At 45.7% G+C, this 19001-nt stretch overlaps 1 protein-coding gene across 2 annotated transcripts in view; it reads left to right on the top strand.

Moving 5' to 3' along the window:
- LOC147703531 (uncharacterized) overlaps nt 1-19001 on the top strand; it is a 399722-nt gene that overhangs the window by 339286 nt on the left and 41435 nt on the right. For both annotated transcript variants that reach the window (XR_015297584.1, XM_086931902.1), the window contains exon 8: nt 14453-14577. Coding sequence is in view for 1 of the 2 variants with exons in the window: in XM_086931902.1 (XP_086788028.1) it covers nt 14453-14577 (125 nt within the window). In the remaining variant the exon portion in view is untranslated. The remainder of the gene's footprint in view (nt 1-14452; nt 14578-19001) is intronic.

Raw genomic sequence — 19001 nt, 5'->3', positions numbered from 1 at the left:
GGAAAGGGGGAAGTGAATGGGATGCAAAGAGTTTGTGGTGTGATTTGGGAATGGATGGTGGAGCACGTGAGTGAATGACGGTTGAAAGGCAGAATGTTGGGGGGATTGTTAAAGTTGATAAGTTGATAATGTTATGTTTTGATAATCTGTCATGCCTGTCCTAATAAATGGCCTTTTACGCAAACTGATGCGTGGAGTGGTTCATTGCGCGAGCGGCAATCGCTAATTGCCGCGGTGGCTTGAGCTCCAGTTACTGCAACTTGGATAAGTAAGTGCGGCCGCCGACTGTGTGTGACAGTGTGAATAATGAATTCCTAAAGACATTGCGGGATCGGCAGCGGGTGCCAGTAGTGTACAAAACTCACTGTAACTCAGACGTTTTGTAGTGTCCTGACATGGCTGCATCTTCCATTGTTGCTATTTTATTTCGCATATATTTACCATGTTTGAAACTGTCTGCCTAATTGGGATGACGGTGAATTGGGCCTCTTTCGATTACAAACGTAGGAGTGAAAAATGAAATGTGTTGATGTTATGGCAATGATGTTAAAACCCTTCACTATGTAAATAACCTTAGTTTTATGCTGCCCCATGACTGAAAATGTCCCACTGTGTATTCACACCCAGCGGTGCAATTTCGGGGGGGGGGGGGGGGGGGGTGGAGTGGGGATAAGAAAACATTTCGTGGGGGCTGATTCTTCCAGAAATGGGCAGAATGGGGCTGCAGTGGCTGGAAGAAGGGGTGAAAAACGCCAAAGCCTCGTTAACTCGCAAACGGTCTTAAAGACCTGTGAAGTGCACACCCAGGGCCCTTTCCCAATGGGCATTGCTCGGCTGTTCACACCCGCCCTCTGCATTCTCCCCTGAAGACTTTCCATTCCCATACCCAGGGGGGAGGCTCAGTGAGAGGACCTGTACCTTCCGACCCCTCCTCGAGCTTCACGTTCTTCGCAGGCACAGAGCCCACCAGGCTGCACTCGGGTCCCTGGGTTGCCTGTCAAAGGCCTAGAATTGCCAGCAGCTGCCCTGGAAGCCTCCCAGCCGTTTGCCTTCTGCTCAAAAATATAATCACTGAAGAAGCAGAGACTCAGGGTTGAGTCTGAGGGTGTGTGTCTGCCGAGGCGTGCCAACTGATGCATGCACGACGCTCTCCTGTCATCTTGCTACTGCCTCCTGCAACCCCCACAGGGCTATGAAAGTTTTTATTTTATTTTAATGCATGCAGCTTGCTTTTCAAAAGTATCGGCAATCTGTGGTCTGGTAACTTTGGATTTGTCTCTCAGAAGCTAGGAAAGAGCTCAGTGCGAGGGCAATTTCCACTGGCTCGAAGGAGAAGAGTCTGGGGTAATTTAAAACAGCTTTCCGACAGCAATAAGCTATCATCTGTTGTATGGGAGGAGATTATTGCACCAGCCTCAGCCTGTGAAGATAATGCAGAATGGTGCTAGGCAGCCTGTCTGTGCGCATGTCAGATGAGACAGTGTGACACTTAGATAACTGAGATGGCTGAGGGTAACTTGTTCATGTTGGTGCCTCACCACACATCCTTCCTGTTGGGCCAGGTCCCATGTGGACAGAGACGTTTTCTAGTACATTTAAGATGTTCTTGGAGTTTCTAGTTGTTCAAATGGGTGGAATTTCTGATGTGTATATGTTTCCCTCATCTTCATTACTTGATTTTGCATGTGAGAAAGTGTCACTCCTAGTTGTTGAAATGTCACTCATAATTACACTGACATTTTGAAAATGTCACACGTAGCAATCTGAAACCTTGGCAGCTATGGTGATCTGGGGCATGAGAGTGCAGTTGAGGTATTATTAATAAGTTGAAGAAATGACTCCCATCATGCACTGAAATCACATTAAAGCTCGCTTGTAAGCAAAGTCGTTAAATGCCTATTGAATGTGTACTTTATCGTTCTCTCTTTATCTAAATACTCCACTCTCAGATCGGTTCCAGAAAGTAAAAGTGTGCACAGTGTGTAGTGGGGATGCTCAGTGATACGTTACATCGCCTGCACTGACAACCATTGTGCATACTCGGGTCCCAGCGCTGCAGTTTGGGAACCACACGGGGAGGGAAGCTATAACACAGACCAAGCTGCCTGTCCTGTCTGTATTTTATTTGTGTTCGTTTTATTTGAAATGTGTGAAATAAAAAACGCGCCCAGAGCCCCCTTAATCAACGTTCCTTTTCCATAAACATGAAAGGGAGAGGAGACCGTCGCCAGGCAACAACCCTCAAACCATCAGTTGTAGGAGAGACATGCGAGGGTCCCCTGTTCTATCACCACTAGGACCCCCAGCAGCAATTCCCTCATGTGGACTGCACTGATGATGTCAACGGCTGTTGCCGTGGCAACAGGCGCTGTGATGTCATTGCTACATGTGGAGGACAGAGGCCCTTCCAGGAAGGGTGCATTCCAGAGCACTGGATGAGGGGCACAGGAGTTTAGCGACGCTGGTTTAGATGGGACAGCCACAAAGTCACGGTGACACTTTTGACGCACCGCCCAGACCGCACCAACATTATTCACAATCATACCACGTTAAAAACCATGCTTTACAAACTACGCACCACAGACATGGCAGCCTCTTACTCGAGCACCTGGGTGCACTTCGGCGCCTTGTCTGGTGCATGAGGCGCTAGAGACATACTACACTAATTAGTACTACCTGCCCATGTTCCAGTGCCGTGTCCAGCAGTGAGGATGGGTGGTGGAGGAAAAGAGGATTGACAGTCGCCTGACCCCTGACAAGTAGGCACTAGCTAGGGGCGCAGTGAGTCATATTTTAGCAGCTAACTATGAGTATCAGAAAGGGAACAAAGGGAGAACAAGACAGAAAGGTACAGCGAGAAAGTGGAAGTGAAAAAGCAAGAAAACAAGCAGAGGCGCTTTGAACGAAGAAATGAGAGTAAGGTAAGGTAATGGAGGAAGTGTGAAAGGAAAGTACGGTGAAAGGATGAATGGAAAGATGGAAAATTAAGTGGGAGGAATAGAGTGCTGAATGGATGAGAGGATAAAAAGATCGAAGGGAGAAAGAAGAGTTAAATTCAAAGGCACAGCGTGCGCGAGAATGCCGTTGCGAACCCTAGAACTCTCTTTCACTATCACTCCTTTTATCACTCACTGGGTTGTTTCTGAACTTTTCTTTTAATACATCTCAACCTTATTTCAACTTGGGGTGACACAGAGGGAGGGAGTGACACAGAGGGGGGAGTGACACAGAAGGAGGGGGTGACACAGAAGGAGGGGGTGACACAGAGGGAGGGGTGACACAGAGGGGGGAGTGACACAGAAGGAGTGAGTGACACAGAGGGAGGGGTGACACAGAGGGAGGTTGTGACACAGAAGGAGGGGGTGACACAGTGGGAGGGGTGACACAGAGGGAGGGAGTGACACAGAGGGGGGAGTGACACAAAAGGAGGGAGTGACACAGAAGGAGGGGGTGACACAGAGGGAGGGGGTGACACAGAGGGAGGGGGTGACAGAGAAGGAGGGGGTGACACAGAGAAGGAGGGGGTGACACAGAGAAGGAGGGGGTGACACAGAGAAGGAGGGGGTGACACAGAGGGAGGGAGTGACACAGACGGAGGGGGTGACTCAGAGGGAGGGAGGGAGTGACACAGAAGGAGGGGGTGACACAGAGGGAGGGGGTGACACAGAAGGAGGGAGTGACACAGAAGGAGGGGGTGACACAGAAGGAGGGGGTGACACAGAGAAGGAGGGAGTGACACAGAGAAGGAGGGGGTGACACAGAGGGAGGGAGTGACACAGACGGAGGGGGTGACACAGAGGGAGGGAGGGAGTGACACAGACGGAGGGGGTGACACACAGGGATGGAGTGACACAGAGGGAGGGAGTGAGGGATGGAGTGACACAGAGGGAGGGAGAGGCAGTTGTTGCAACGCCAATACGTTGATTGCTATTGGGCAGTACTTAACTTCGCAGACCACGAAATCGCACGCCCCGACAACGCGTTTTGTTTTTTGTTCCCCTCTGTTTCATGTGTGAACTGCTCTTTTATCCTACTGAAATGAAATTGTTGTAAAAAAGACAAGAATACATATCCCATATCCGTCCGTATTTAGCCAGCCACGCATTTTCCCAGAGTGTGCTTGCTGCCCGTCCTATAAGGCACCTGGATGCCACCCAAAGCATTATGAAGCGCTATGTAAATATCATTACTGTTGGGGATAGTCTGGTCCGCTGTGCATGAATTGTGATTGGCTTTAAAATCTGCTCCCTAAAGTGCAATTTATATCGGTGCATATTTCGTCAGCCACGCATTTAGCAGATTGCGCTTGCTACCCGTTCGATAAGGCACCTGTACGCCACCCAAAGCGGTACGAAGCGCTATGTAAATACCATTAGTGTTCGAGATAGTCTGGTTCGCTGTGCATAAAATGTGATCAGCTTTATAATCTGATTTCTAACGTGCATTTTTCTTTTCTGCTGTGTGCCTGCAATTCCATCCATCCACCCTGTACAGACTTACATGAAGCAATTATTAAGTATTTGTTTGAAAACTATCCACCCATTCATCCATCCACCCACCCTTTGATCCATCCACATACCCATCCAGCCATCCTTCACCCATCCACCCTTTGAAACATCCATTCATCCATGCACCATTTCATCTAGCCATCCACCAATCCTTCACACACCCACCCTTTCATCCGTCCATGCATCCAGCGACCCTTTCATTCAGCCAGCAAGCCATCTGTCATCCACCCACCCTTTCATCCATCCAGCCAGCCTTTCACCAGTCTTACCATACACCCTTCATCCATCCACCCACCCTCTCTCCATCAATCCACCCATCGCATTAACAAAGGAATGATGATATTGACATTGCGCACAATTTACGTTATTTGTAGCTTTGTTGAGCGTTTGCAGTATTAATGAATGCATTATAAACAATTCAATCAACTGGTATTAAGTATATGACCGTTATTAAGTATATGAGCGTTATTAATACGCGCGTCAATAAGCTAAGGTGACATAGCCGCTGTTTAAAATAAACATGTCTTCAGCTTCCTGGAGTGCCTCTGACTTCGTTCTGTTTCTTTACTTTTTGTGACTGTTGGTCCTGCTGGGAAACATTTTCAATTTATGTTGTCTTGTTTACTGGGAGCATTGCTTTTATTTTCCTTTAGTGTAATAGGCTGGCTGGTGAAGTGCACTTCCCATAGTGTGCAGTCACTTCAATTTGCCTTTAGGTGACTACCTGGCTTGATGGTGGTTTTCTATTTGATTTAATGTAACTCTTTGTCTTGATGAGTGCATTGGTTTTAGTTTGTTTGAGGTAACTGCTTCACATGCTGGTTTCATCACACAGCTGACACCCACCCTGAGAAAGCCAGAGCTGCCCTGTTATTGGTATCAACACCAGTGCGCTTAGGTTCCTTACAGCTCCTTCACTTGAAGTGGGTTACCACCTACTCGTTTACTTTTTGTATCCTGCTCGTACCAAGTCAGATCCAGACCCAGACCAGTCATTTTTCTTTCATTAAACTGTACTTGCTTGGTGCTTTTATGTTGGTGCCTGCATGCTGAGGTGTACTCTTCTTCAGTTTAAATGTATGTGACTGGCCTGTTGACTAGCACCCTGCTTTCAAAGTGAAGGTTCACAGGTTCACACTTGCTTTAGTTTACTTTTGTATGGTTGACTGCATGCACTGTTTTGCTGGATGCATTGCTTTAAGTTACTACTTGATGCATTGCTTTCAGTTTGCTTTCAAGTAATTGCCTCTCATTTTCCTAATGCTTTGTGAAGGCTGTTTCCCAACTGCTGTGCAACTTCTTCTACTCTTAGAGCTGAGATTCTCATGAAAGTCTTATAGTCTGAATTCAGCACCTGAGCGTAATAGGACGGAATGAATGAAGCTCTGTGGTTATACTGAATAAGCAGCTACCTATGTTATGCCATCTATTAATGTAATAACTGCACTTTCACAATTGCTTTATTAACCTTCCTGCTTTCTCAAATTTGCTTGAAAATGCACGATTTTTCTTCTTTTTTTTCAAAATTTTCTTGGGGGGGGTTATCCCCCCAAACCCCCCTTTTGGGGTTCGGGCTCGCTCGCTGCGATCGCTCGCTACGGTGCTGTATGCAAATCACTTCACGCCCCACCACTTTGAAATGTCACCCACCGCCCCTGCAAACCAGGACAGGCAATGGCAATTAGGCCAGTACATGCAGCAACTAAAGACATTAGGAGCAACAGTTCAAATGCGTTTTCCAGCAGCATTAGGAATAATGTGGCAAAACAAATTGCATAACATCAGAGACCCAAAGGAGGTAGAAAACTTTATAGAACAAATCAAAACACAAAAGTAGGATCAGCGTAGCATATTGTGAAACTATGTAGACAAAAAGGGGTGAGGAACTCAAGGAGGGGCAAAAAGAAAAACGCCCCAAGAGGAGTCAAGGGAGGTTTTTCCAGGGAGGGATAGAGAGGAGGGGGGACCACCTGAAAATATAAATTTAAAAATAAAAAAGTGCACAGGGTGGGGAGCAAGATGGTGAAAAAATAAAAAAAGTCATGTCCAAAGAAGGCAATATGAGGTAGAAAGAACCCCAAAAAACCCGCAACAATATCAGCAACAAGAACATGGGGAAACTGCAACCGAGACAAAAATTGTACTCACAACTCCTAACTGCACAAGCCCCAATAATAATGGGAGGGGATTTTAACATAATTTTGGACCTTAAAAAAGATCAGTTCCCAACCAAACATGGTCCGAATTTACCATTAATGAGGGAGTGGGTGAATCACTGCATTAAAGATCTGGGTATGGTTGATATATGGAGGGAGAAACGAGGAAACCTCAACAAATACACACTGCACAATAAAAGGTTGGGGCACGCATCAAGGATAGATTATTTTTTAATAGATAAGGGACTATCAGAAGCAACACAAAACGTTGAACATATACCAGCTCATCTATCGGATCACTCAGCTGTGATCTTACATCTTAATTGTAGCGAAGCAATGTATACACGTACATATACAGTAGACAGGGGAATCTTCCTAGATGCTGGCTGCTTAGAAAATCTGGCAAAAGAAACCAAAGAGTTGTTTCAAAGCAATAAAGAAGAAACCTCGAGGCAAACTGCGTGGGAGCCATACAAACTTATATTAGGGGCAAATTAATCAGCCTTGCGGCCTACAAAAACAAAACCAGAAGAAATAAGATCCAAGAATTAGAAAAAAGAATAGCAACCTTAGAGCTTGAGATTAGTAGATCTGCGAGCCTTGAGGCAAAATCTAGACTCAAGGAGGAGAGAGATAAGAAAAAGATGGAGCTGGTAGATTTCCTTGAAGTAATCTTAAAAGACAAATGGGACGCAAGCAAAATGGCTCACTACGAGTATGGAGAAGGATGTGGGAAGTTATTGGCGTGGAAGCTCAAAACCGATGCAATAAGAAATAGAATAGAAAAGATCCCGGTGGGAGGCCAAAAATACACAACAGAAGAGGAGGAAATCAGAAAGGAATTTGTAGTATTTTTTGGGAACTTGTACACCGAGGAAGAACCACCCACGGAAGAAAAAATACAACATATGCTGGAAAAAATAGCCCTCCCAAAACTCTCACAAGAACAGAGAGACAGGATCAACAAAGAAATAACCAAGGAAGAAGTGTTAGGAGTGCTGAAGAACTTAAAGAAAAGTAGAGCGGCAGGCCAGACTCACTCCCAAACGAGTTGTACAGTCATCTGTGCGAGGAACTAGTAATTCCAATGACGAAACTGTTCAATGATCTATTTCTAGCAGGAAAAACACTACCAGACTCTTGGAATGAGGCAACAATCAACCTAATACTGAAGCCCGGGATAGATCCAACAAGAACTGAATCCTACAGGCCAATATCTCTTCTAAATACGGACTACAAGGTTTACACACAAATTCTAGCCAAAAGGCTTGGGGAGATTGCAGGCTCAGTGGTTCGTGTAGACCAAAAAGGCTTTATTAAAGGACGGCACATACAAGAATACAAGAATTAACACATGAGCTTGTCCTAGCAATTGACATTGCAACTCACTATGATACACCATTGTCTGTCTTGACCCTAGATGCTGCCAAAGCATTTGATAGGATAAGCTGGTCTTTTTTAACGGCCACCATAGCGAAGTTCGACCTAGGTGAGTCATTCCAAAAAGCAATAAAGCAAATATACAAAAATCCAACAGCAAAGGTGCTAGTAAACTGAGTATTAACCGATAGCATAACAATAAGAAGAGGGACAAGGCAGGGATGTCCCTTATCAAAGTTGCTATTCGACTTATATATTGAACCATTGGCAGAAAAAATAAGAAAGGAAACAGGACTTATCCCATTTAAGTACCAAGGATGGGAGAAGAAATTTGCACTTTTTGCCGATGACCTAATGATATTTACAAGTAATCTGGAAGCTTCTCTACCCAAAATAGAAGGAATAATTGAGGAATATGGAGTAGTATCAGTCTACTTAGCAAACCAAACTAAAACCGAAATCCTACAGTGGAATAATCAGTATCAAGACCAGAGAATAAAATAAAAAATAAAATATCTGGGCATCAATGTTCTAGTAAATCTCAAGGAAATCCCGAACCATAACTTTGGGAGAATACATAAACAAGTAAAAAAGTTGCTGAAAGTATGGGAAGGTCTTCCACTATCATTCACCTGAAGGTCCAATATAATAAAGATGGCCATACTGCCGAAATATACATACCTATTCAGCACTATCCCTTTGGACTTCAACCTCAACCAAATAAAAAAATTACAAGGGGAACTAATCAGTTTCATCTGGGCAGCAAAAGGGGCTAGAATAGCCTAGAAAAAGAAGGAAAAAGTTAAACGGAGGAATAGCTAGCCCCGATATTCTCAACTACGGCAGAGCGAACCAATTAAAAAATGTCGGAATACTGTTAGGTCACTATGATTAGTACCCCGAACACCTAAAAGCGGCATTACAGAAGGAAGGAAGTCACTTCTTTTATAAGTATGGTCACCTCAAGTACTTGAAAAAAATAAGACTAAAAAGCCTAAAGGTGGCCGCATCACTCTGGTACCAGATGAGAAGAACACTCAAAATACCCTACTATAGCAGATACGTACCTATATGGGACTCACCGGGAGCACCCGAATGCTTACAGGATAAGTTAGCAAGTGTCTTGAAAGAAAGCAACATTAATAAATGGGGTGAGTTAATAGTTCTGAATTCTGTAATAGACTGGGGAACACTGAATGGAAAAACCAATGGAAAAATCTTAACATTTAAGTACTACCAAATAAGTAGTTGGATTAAAAACCTTAACGATATAAAAGAGGGCTACAGAACAGCAGAGGAAACGATGCAGGAATACAAAAACATTAAAAAAGAAGTAGCATGTTGGTACTGGGCGCTGGTTGAGGAAGGAGTAGAGTATTATGATATCCCCAAAAAGATCTAGGGAGAATCATTCCCAGAGCTCGACATAACGAATGAATGGCAAATCTCGATGAACACTTGTTATGAGACAGTAAAATCAGCACCATTGAGAAAAAATCATATCTTCACAGCACATAGAGCCTACTGGACTCCCAAGAGGCTGTCTAAGTTCAAAGGTCAAAGCGAGAGGAGTTGCCCCAAATGCGGGGAACAGGGCGCAGATGATCTTCACATGTTTTGCCAATGCCCCCACCTGGAAGAATTCTGGAGAGAGATAGGTAAAACCGTGTCCAAGGTATTGGGAGTACAGGTGGACGTGAGTATGGACTTAATTCTTTTGGGGAAAAGTTGGCCCAGGCAACTAAAATAAGTAAAGATAAAGAAAAAATCTTGTTTGTGTTAATATTGCTAGCGAGAAGGGAGATCTGTATTAACTGGGTAAAGAATTCACCCCCAATGCTCAAAGAGTGGATGGCCTCTGTTCAAAGAATAAAGAAACTGGACAAGAGTGGGAATAGGGGGAGAGCAAACACATTTTTAACAATTTGGGAAAACTATATGAATAATAGTTAATTACACCATTGTAAATGTAAATGTAAATGCCTTGGTACTTATAGAGCGCACTGTCACCAGACGTCACCTTGCGGTGTCGCCTATACGGCTTCCTGGCGCTGATACTCATACCGCTGTGGAACCCCTCCTGGCTTTCCCTGTGAAGTGTCCACTCCTGGGCACCCCCAGGGTGAAGTCAGGCATCCTTAGCGCTGTTGGGGCATTAACAATGCAATTGTCCAATGATTTAAAGCAATTCAATAGAACACTTCAAGTGGGAACTTTAAGTAGTAGTCAAAGTGACCAGCTCACCCCAGAATCACTACTGAAATGGAATGGACATAAAAGGGGCTTGAGAATACTTAAGAAAAAGGGAAAACGAGAATTCTCCATGCATCTGTTGCGCTTACCCAGGAGAAATCCCAGAAGGTTGGCATTTCTAAGTAAATTGGGCACCCGATACCTCCAATTCCTAACTAATGCTTAATGAAGGAAAAAAAAAAGTTACTAAACCGGATGGAGTCCTACCACTGTCCTTGTCAGATGTCACCACCCCTAGTGAAGGCTTGATGAAAGGATCTGCCGGTCCAGCACCCCCAACTGGTGCTGGTAAAACCACAGGAGTTAAAAATCCTTTTATAGAGGATTGAGCTTTACCAAGGGAGTTAAAGGTGTTCATGAACTTTCCCAGTTTGCGGATGATGGGATCTTCAAAGAGGCTCCCTGCAACGGCGGCCGGTACGGGTCAGATGTAGGGGCCTGAGGGGGGAGAATGATGGGAGAAGTGGGTATAAAAAAATAAAATAAAAACATACCTTCTCGCTGCTTCCTCACCGCACCTCTCCTCTGTAGTCCTCCCTCGCTCAGCCACAGGAAGCACACCCAGGCTCCAAGTCAACCAATCACAACGCTCTCTTTGCAGCATTGTGATTGTCTGAGTGCCTTGCTCCAGTGCTCAGATGCTGACTGGAGGGCTGGGCATGTTCACTACGTAGGCTGCAATGCAGCCTGCATGGAGAACATGCAAAGTGTGCAAGACTGTTTTGGACAGCCTGAGAGGGCTGGCCAAGCAGTCGTTGCGCTCTTAGAAGGCTGCTGCTCTTAGAGCGGTGCTGCCTACCACTCTTACTCTGCCCCCTCACGTAACGCTGCGTAAGTAGGAGAAAATAAGATGATATTAACGCAAGTTATTATCATTTTATTTTCCCTTTGTTTATCTGCAGAAAAGCAGTGGGGTGATGTGCCTCCGCCTTAGGGGAGGAGCCGCCACTGCTCCCCTGCATATTGGGATCCACCTCAGATGTTACCTACACACCTAGTTTCAGGACAATTTTAATTTAAAGGAATCGTCACTTCTCTGTAGCCATCGTGCAGTTGGCATTCCCTAGGAATATCATAGCTCTCTGCACCCAACAATGCAGACAATGCTTCTGGGAAAATTAGGGTACAAATACTTTGGCATCTTCAGCTATGTCCATGATCTTGGACAAGGGCCCTGCAACAACCAATAACTTATCCTGGCTTGAGTGCCAGGAATGGTCTATCCCTTTGTTGGGGTCCCTCACAAATTTCGCTAAAAAGGTAGCTATTTTGGCATCAATTTACGGTGTGAGGGTGACTTTGCCCTCTAGGTAGGGTTGAGAACACTCTGCCCGAAAGTGGCTACTTACCTTGTTGTCAAGCGGATTCCATAGTCAGGTCACTGCATATGAGAGCCACCTTTGGCGCTGGGGACCATTCCACAGAACACGACTGCAGCACATCATCAGAGTCCAGCATATCTGCATTGGGGGACTGGAGAGGTGTATCCAGTGTAGCCTGACCCCTATGATTGCCACAAGGGCGCCAGGGCCTGTTCCGGTTGCCCTCCCCATCCAAGATGTTAGGGAAATCATCCCAGTCTAAGGGGTCAGGAAAGCGGGAAAAATAGAGGAACCTCCCAAGGTACCGGGAGTTGGAAGTTGGGAGTCTTCCAGAAAACTGCTGTTCAAGCCCTTGTATGCATGTATTTGGATGGTGGTAAGGCCCTGTTCCTTGGTCTTCCATACTCCACAATGGCACCCCTTAAGGGACCTGCTGCCTAAGGCCCGAGATTGTGAGATCTGTGAAACTGCTCCTCTTCCTATTCTCCTACTCCTTCCAAAATGATTCTGAGACAATTGAGAGATAATCTAAGGGACATAATGAGAGAACTTGAATAAACAATCACAGGATTTGAGACAACTCCGGGGCACAAACTTGGTGATATATTTATGGAAGCTTTGTGTCATGCTTGCACAACTCAAACCTCTAAGTCAGATTCATGAAGCCACCCAAAACCACTTTGTTTGGCTTTGAATGGCTCCAAGAATCTGGAGTAAGGCAAAGCAGCACAAATCATTGCGTTGCTTTACTCTGCGCAAGGGAGGCCTTTCATGGGCGTTGCAGTGGGTGTTCCAACGCAACTCCCATGGATTTTTGTGCATTCCCAGGTTTACAAGGACTTGTAAACCTGAAAATGCACCAAAAAGAAACACCTCCTTTCTTTATTCCTCCTTGTTTTTTCCTCTTTCTATATGTGCTACATTCTGCAGCCTTTCAGGATAGTGTTTTTGCAGGAAGGTCCCCCTTTCTGGACAAAAGCAATCCTACCTACAACACCTCCCTTGCACCATGGTGCAAGGGTGCCTGCATTGGCGCTAGGCAGCCAAAATGGCACCAGTGCAGGGGAATGGACTGGAATGTGCTGTATGGGATAAACATGGCACATTGCTGCCCTTTCCCTGTGATGCAGGGCAGCAGAGCAAGGTGACTTGCTGTGCTCTCCTGTGCCACAATATTCATAATTATGCCCCCTGGTTCCCCTGTTCCAAAGTAAGCAGCTCTGGCCATTAGACCACATCTCTTCCACTATCTTCTGTTCTTTCTGCCCTTTCATGTATAATGTGTATGGCTGCCAGTAAAGTGATAAGTGCAGCAGAAAGCCCTTCCCCGAAGGACAGCTGATTTTGAACTTGTAAAGATTGCTGCACAAGGGATGACAAAAGCTGATGACAGGAATCGGAGGGCATTCTGGGACGAAGGTCAGATTTTGATGACCCATGGATTCACTTAGGGGTTGGTAGAGCAGAAGCTGTGCTATAAATAAACAGGACTCCTGCTGTACCACATTTGTGGTCTGCCTCATTCATAGGTGTGGGGGGGGGGGGGGGGGGAAAGAGTTGGGTTTCCAGCTTCAGAGCTGTCTCTGCCACTGGAAACCTTTAACTGATGGCTGGCTCCCAACAGGGCAGTTAATTCATGCACTGCAAAAGGAACATCCAATCTAACATGGTCTTTCTGATATAAATATTTCTTTTTTGGGACCGCTAGGAAATGCCTAGAAGTCTTGAATAGGGATAATCAAAATGACCCCCAGATGCTGAAAGAAAACTCCCAGCGTTTTAAAGCCATTTATTTTTGGTTTCCCTGAAATAAACCTCTTCTTTGGTGTTTTCTTCTGAAAAAAAAGATCTTCCAAGCGGAGCAAGGCCTAAACAACAAGGGACCAGCTCCACAAACTTCCCTGCCTTCTGTGCAACTTCTGCACTGGATCTTATTATATGGCAAATGGTCTTCTGCCAGGGGAGCAGAGGCAATGGTTGCCACTCACCCGCTCATGTCTAAATGGCATCTCTCCCACTATAGTAAATGGGTCAGTGTTTCGGACGCCGAGCTGTAGAACTGTAGTGTGCATGTCTGCAGCCAGTGCATAGGTCCCTTGAGCTATGGGCTCCTTGGCCACTATACTGCTGTTATCATTGCTAGCTATGCACCTGTTGGTGTATTGGCACCCCAACACCCAGGGCCGGTTCTAGGATTTTTAGGGCCCTAGGCAGAAGGGGAATGTGCGAGGCCCCTCTAATTTGCATAGACTTGACCCATTCAGGGCTGCCTGCATCTCAATAGATAACCCCTGCTCCTGGAGCTGCAGCCCTCCATCTCAGCCACCTACAAGCACCTCTTAACAGCTCATAAAGGGATGAAGGTGTGAGGGTTGCTTATCTCCGAAGAGGGTTAAGACTGCCAGGGAGCTAAAAAGCCAGGCAATAGTTCTCCTGCTGTGCCTCTGTGTGGGTGGGGGAGGAGGCCTAATTGCTGGAAAAAATTGAGGACTGTGCCTTCTGTCACTGGGACTGCCCCCCCCCCCCCCACCACCCCCGGGTTTGCTCGTTACACCATAGCAGTGAGGCTAGGGAAGGGCCCCCCTATGGTGGTGCACTTGCAAGGTGGTATCTTTCATAGCGTGGCCTGACTGTTTCGCATTTGTGCAAGGCCCCAAGGTGGAAAGCTGACTGTGGGGCCCTGGGCAGTGGCCCACTCTGTCGATGCCCAGCACCAGAGATCTGGTTCTGTCAAATGAACGCTGAATATTGTGTGCCTTTCAGCCGTTAGTGTTGTGTGTTAGCCATGGCACATGAACCCATGTCTTACCTAAGTTGTTTTTCTATTGCACAGATACGAGTTCCGCAGCACCATCGCCCAAGCTCTCTCGGTGCCTCTATGGAAAGTGAACATTTTACCACAAGGATCAATGGAGGTCGTGCTGGAAAAATGCCAGAAGATGAGCTTCTTTGTGATAGGTAACTTACTACTCATTGTTGTCTGCCATTTTGGGATGCATTCTGTCACTGTGTTCTTGCTCCTTCACAACTAGATGAGAAGTGCTTGTATTGTAAGGAGGGACGTGTAAGGGTTATAAGTCATAAAAGATGATGTCACCCTAAATAATTTACTGTTGACCCCAGCTGGAGCGCTAACTGCTCAAGCTTGAACGCCCCACCCACCTTTGTGATGCATCCCAACCCCAAACTAGTTTCATAGACAGGCTTCTCCTAATTTTAGCTTTCTTTGCTCTCCTCTCTACCCAGATGGATTCTTTTTCAGTCAAATATTTGATTTTTGATTGGCTTTTATAAATACTTGCCTTTGTTTTCTGAGAATGCAGGAATGCAGTAAAAAGGGAATATTGAGGTAATGTATTTGATGTGGCTGCTTCTTCTCGGTGGCCTATGCAAGGTCTATGTTTAATATTTATATATGATAATTTACTTTCCAGTCTGCCATGCAATGCAGCCAAGGTCACTGAAGATTAGGCTTCTGTCACAGTCATAGGTGGGAACATTACTAGAAAAGGCTACTTTGTGACGGTTGTTGCATCTGGGTCAGAAGGATTGGGCGAGGAAGGTTTTGAGCAAGAACGGCAATCAGTACCAATGCAATGGCAACTTAACTCATTAAGAGGGGGTCTCAACTGCTAGTCCAGGAAACACTGGTTGTCTGTGTACTTAGAAGTTGGAGGGCATCCAGTCATTTGGCTAGGGATTCTGAGATACTGACCTTCTCAAACCGCATATATGGTGTCCTAGATTCTAAGGATGTCACAATTCGCCAAGGAGTACCATACTTATAGAGGATGAGACTGAAGGGTGAGTTCCTTTATAAGGTAATAAAAAGATAGGGTACTTTATTACATAAAATACATGGTCACACCATCACCTTTCCCAAAAACCATTTAAACCCTTGGTGTGTAGCTCTTTCAGAAAAAGTGAGCATGTTTGCAAACACGAAGAATAAAAATAGAGCCTCTTGTGCCAAATTAAACAAATCAATAAACCTGTTAGATATTTGATATATGTCAAAAGTCAGTAAAAAAAACTGCCATATATCAGATCGTGTACTAACATGTAGAAAGGCTCTAACTTCTCTATTATTATCTAAGGAATACAAAAATAATCATGTCCCTTCTGCTAGTCACAGTAACCTAGAAAAATAGAGAAGACAGAAAAGCAACATTTAATTTCTATTGCTTTAAGCAGCTGCTCCGTGACCTGACTTGCCATTCACCTCGGCTACTGGCTCTAGCAACAAGCGTTGTGACATCAGAACTCACCTGTAATAACTTATAATGGTAGAATTCTGACATATTTTCTTTATAATCAATATTGTGCCAAATCCATTTCATGAATCCAATGTCTTTCAGCGTCTCTGCGCAATTCCATCATAACCAGGTAGCTCAAAACTGTTCACAACTTTTACTAATTTTTGATAATAATACATTTCTGTAAGAGATGAAAGGGCTTCTGCTTCCCAGTCAGTGGCAGCCAGTAATTTCTGCTTACCCAAGGTCAGCCAATGAAGGAAGGCAGCAGTTCCAACCTCATCACAGAGTGGGATGGGGTCAGTGAACTGCTGACCTCACCCCACTTTGTGATGAAGTGTCACTGATTGACACTTGGCCCTGTGCACATCAGGGCTTAAAACTGAAGCACTCAGGTCTGAGGCAATGAGTGACGCTACTCCTTGTCACCAAGTGGGAGGGCCTCAGGACCTTTTTTAAAAGAAATTTAAATTATTTTTTATTATGAAAAATATCGCTGACAAACACAGCAGTTCACCGACAACCCTGAGGCCGGCCACGTATATACATAAGGCACATCTCACAGCAACGCCACCCACATCCCGGAGGCCAGGAAGCGTTGCTCTTAAGAGTTGTAGTTCCAGTCAGTGTACAAAGCGTGTCCGCTGCATTTCTGTAATATTAAATGAATCTCAAAAATACATTTTCCTGACAAACAAACAAAGAGGTGTCAGCTCAGCGTTTCGCCGTCAGGACTCTAACACTAGTATTACAACACAAAGTACAGTGACAGACAGATATAAATGAGAGGGAAAATGTTCAATCCACTAGTATTACAACACGACCACAAAGTTCTAATTCTGTCGCCAATCAGACCCAGCTCCCCCCTCCATCATTGTTTCCCTCCACTAATTCCCTCTCTTTAGTCCAGTCCCACCTATTAATCTGAGCTCAGCTTTATTCCCTGCCTTCAGAGCACATCCTGATCCACCTATTAGCAATGACCTGTTTCCCAATTCTACCCCTGTCGTTGTCTCTGCAACTGTGCCCCCCCCACCTTTTAGGTATGTGGTGTAGAGTCCCCAGAAGTTCTTTGGTCTGCTTCGCGGAGGAAGTAGTTTGCTGAAGTTTTCTGATTGTGTGCTGCAATAAAGAACATCGCATTACCATTGCAACACTGTAGGCAAAGGTCCCCTTAACCAACACATTGCCACTCTGCGCTTTGTCATCAGCAGGCCCAGATCTACCAATCTACGAGCTGCCTTCGGCAATTTTTTAGAGTAGCCCAGCAGCACCACTGCTGAGTCCGGGGGGGATCTCCAACTCCCCAATAGTGCATATTTCACAGAATATGTTTCCTCAGAATTGAAATACACCTGGGCAACCACATGTTAAATGTATAAAATCAACCTTCTGGGAGCGACATCTGTCACAGGTTGCGTCTTTTCTCAATCCATACCTGTGCAATCTCTCTGGCGTATAGTACACCCTATTAATGAATTTGAAATGAATCAGTCTGTGTTTGCCGTGCAGTGATATGCGCTTCGTGTTAGTGCAGCAGTATAACCACATGTCATCATCAGTTACCATGTCCAAGTCGCGTTGCCAGGCCAGTCTGGCTTTGGTATACTGATTAACCCTCTGGGACATTGCCAACATATATATATTGGAGACTAGTTTGCGGGGGGATTTAGTTTTAATGAGATACGATAGTTCTCTCACCTCAGGGGGCTCGTTCATGTCATCTCCTAGTTGTTGGTGCAGTGCTCTTTGCATTCTGTGTAACTGGAAGCGCTGCAGCAGGGTGGGTGCTTCTATAGTGGTTGTGACTTCGTCCCATGTTTTAGCGATGCCATCTGAAAACAGGTCTCACACTTTGTGAATGCCCAGCGCTCGGAGCTTGCGAACTACCCCTTTATCACTGCAGGAGGTCAGCCAGATCTCCCAGTCCACATGCATTTCTGGGGAATATAACAATGCCCCCGCTTACTGGTGTAATAAGCAATGCCAGGCATGCCGCGTTGAGTTTAAGGAATCTAGAATCTCAGTTCTGCCATCCGCCGACTCAAAGATGACGGCTGGGAGAGATAGAGGGTCAGCGAACAACCTCTCAAGCCTGAGATATGGTATGTTATCTGCCCCGTGAATCCAACTGTGCGCTTGCGCACCCTGCGCCGCCCTGTAATACAGCTCTAGATCAGGAGCACCCAATCCCCTCAGGTGGTATGGCAATGTGAGGGCCCGTCATTGAACACAAGCCTGCTTGCCCGCCCAAGCCAGCCTCACCAGTGATTTATTAAGTCTGGCGAAAAAGGAGCGCGGATGCACTATCAGAATATTTGCAAACAAGAAAAGGAATCTATGTAGCACTACCATCTTCATGATGGAGACCCTACCAATTAGTGACAGTGGCAGCCCAATCCAAGTTTTGACATCATCCTCTAGTTTAGCTATGGCTGTCTCATAATTTTCTCGGAAAACAACTTCCGCATCTGTGTGCAATCTAATGCCAAGGTACCTAACCGAATCGACAGACCACAGCAGCGGGTACTCCATCTCAAATGGTGAAGTGGACAGAGTGAGCGGGAAGGCTATGGATTTTGACCAATTGACCTTTAACCCAGCTAGTGCCCCATAGTGCACCACCTCTGGTAGAACCGGGAAGAGATTGTTTTCGGGATACCTCATGTATAGCAGGGTGTCATCAGTGTTGTTACCACGATTTCGTAGGTGGGAAAACAGACGCCTCTGTGGCTGTGGTATTCCCTGAGCGCACACGCCAAGGGCTCTGCAATTAATGCATATAGCGTCGGCGACAAGGGGCAGCCCTGGGGAGTTCCCCTGGCAATAGAAATGGTGCCTGTGACAGGCCCCCCACGATTCGCGCGGTTGGGGCATTGTATAACACCCTGATCATTTGCAAAAAGACAGGGCCAAGTCCCATTCTGGTCAACACATGTCGCATAAAGGGCTACTCCACAGAGTCGAAAGCCTTCTCCATATCCAAGAAGACTGCAACATCCTTCGTGTCCTGTCGGACATGTTGTATTGTGCCGAAGACTGTGCGGAGATTATAAGTGAGGTTTCTTTCAGGAACAAACCCTGCCTGTTCCGGGGCAACTAGTTCTGGGGTCAAAAGGCCCAAAC

This window comes from Lissotriton vulgaris, chromosome 7 (assembly GCF_964263255.1).
Source record: "Lissotriton vulgaris chromosome 7, aLisVul1.2, whole genome shotgun sequence".
NCBI classification, from domain to species: domain Eukaryota; kingdom Metazoa; phylum Chordata; class Amphibia; order Caudata; family Salamandridae; genus Lissotriton; species Lissotriton vulgaris.
The sequence above is the reverse complement of the archived record's forward strand: the minus strand, read 5'-3'. Positions and strand labels throughout refer to the sequence as shown.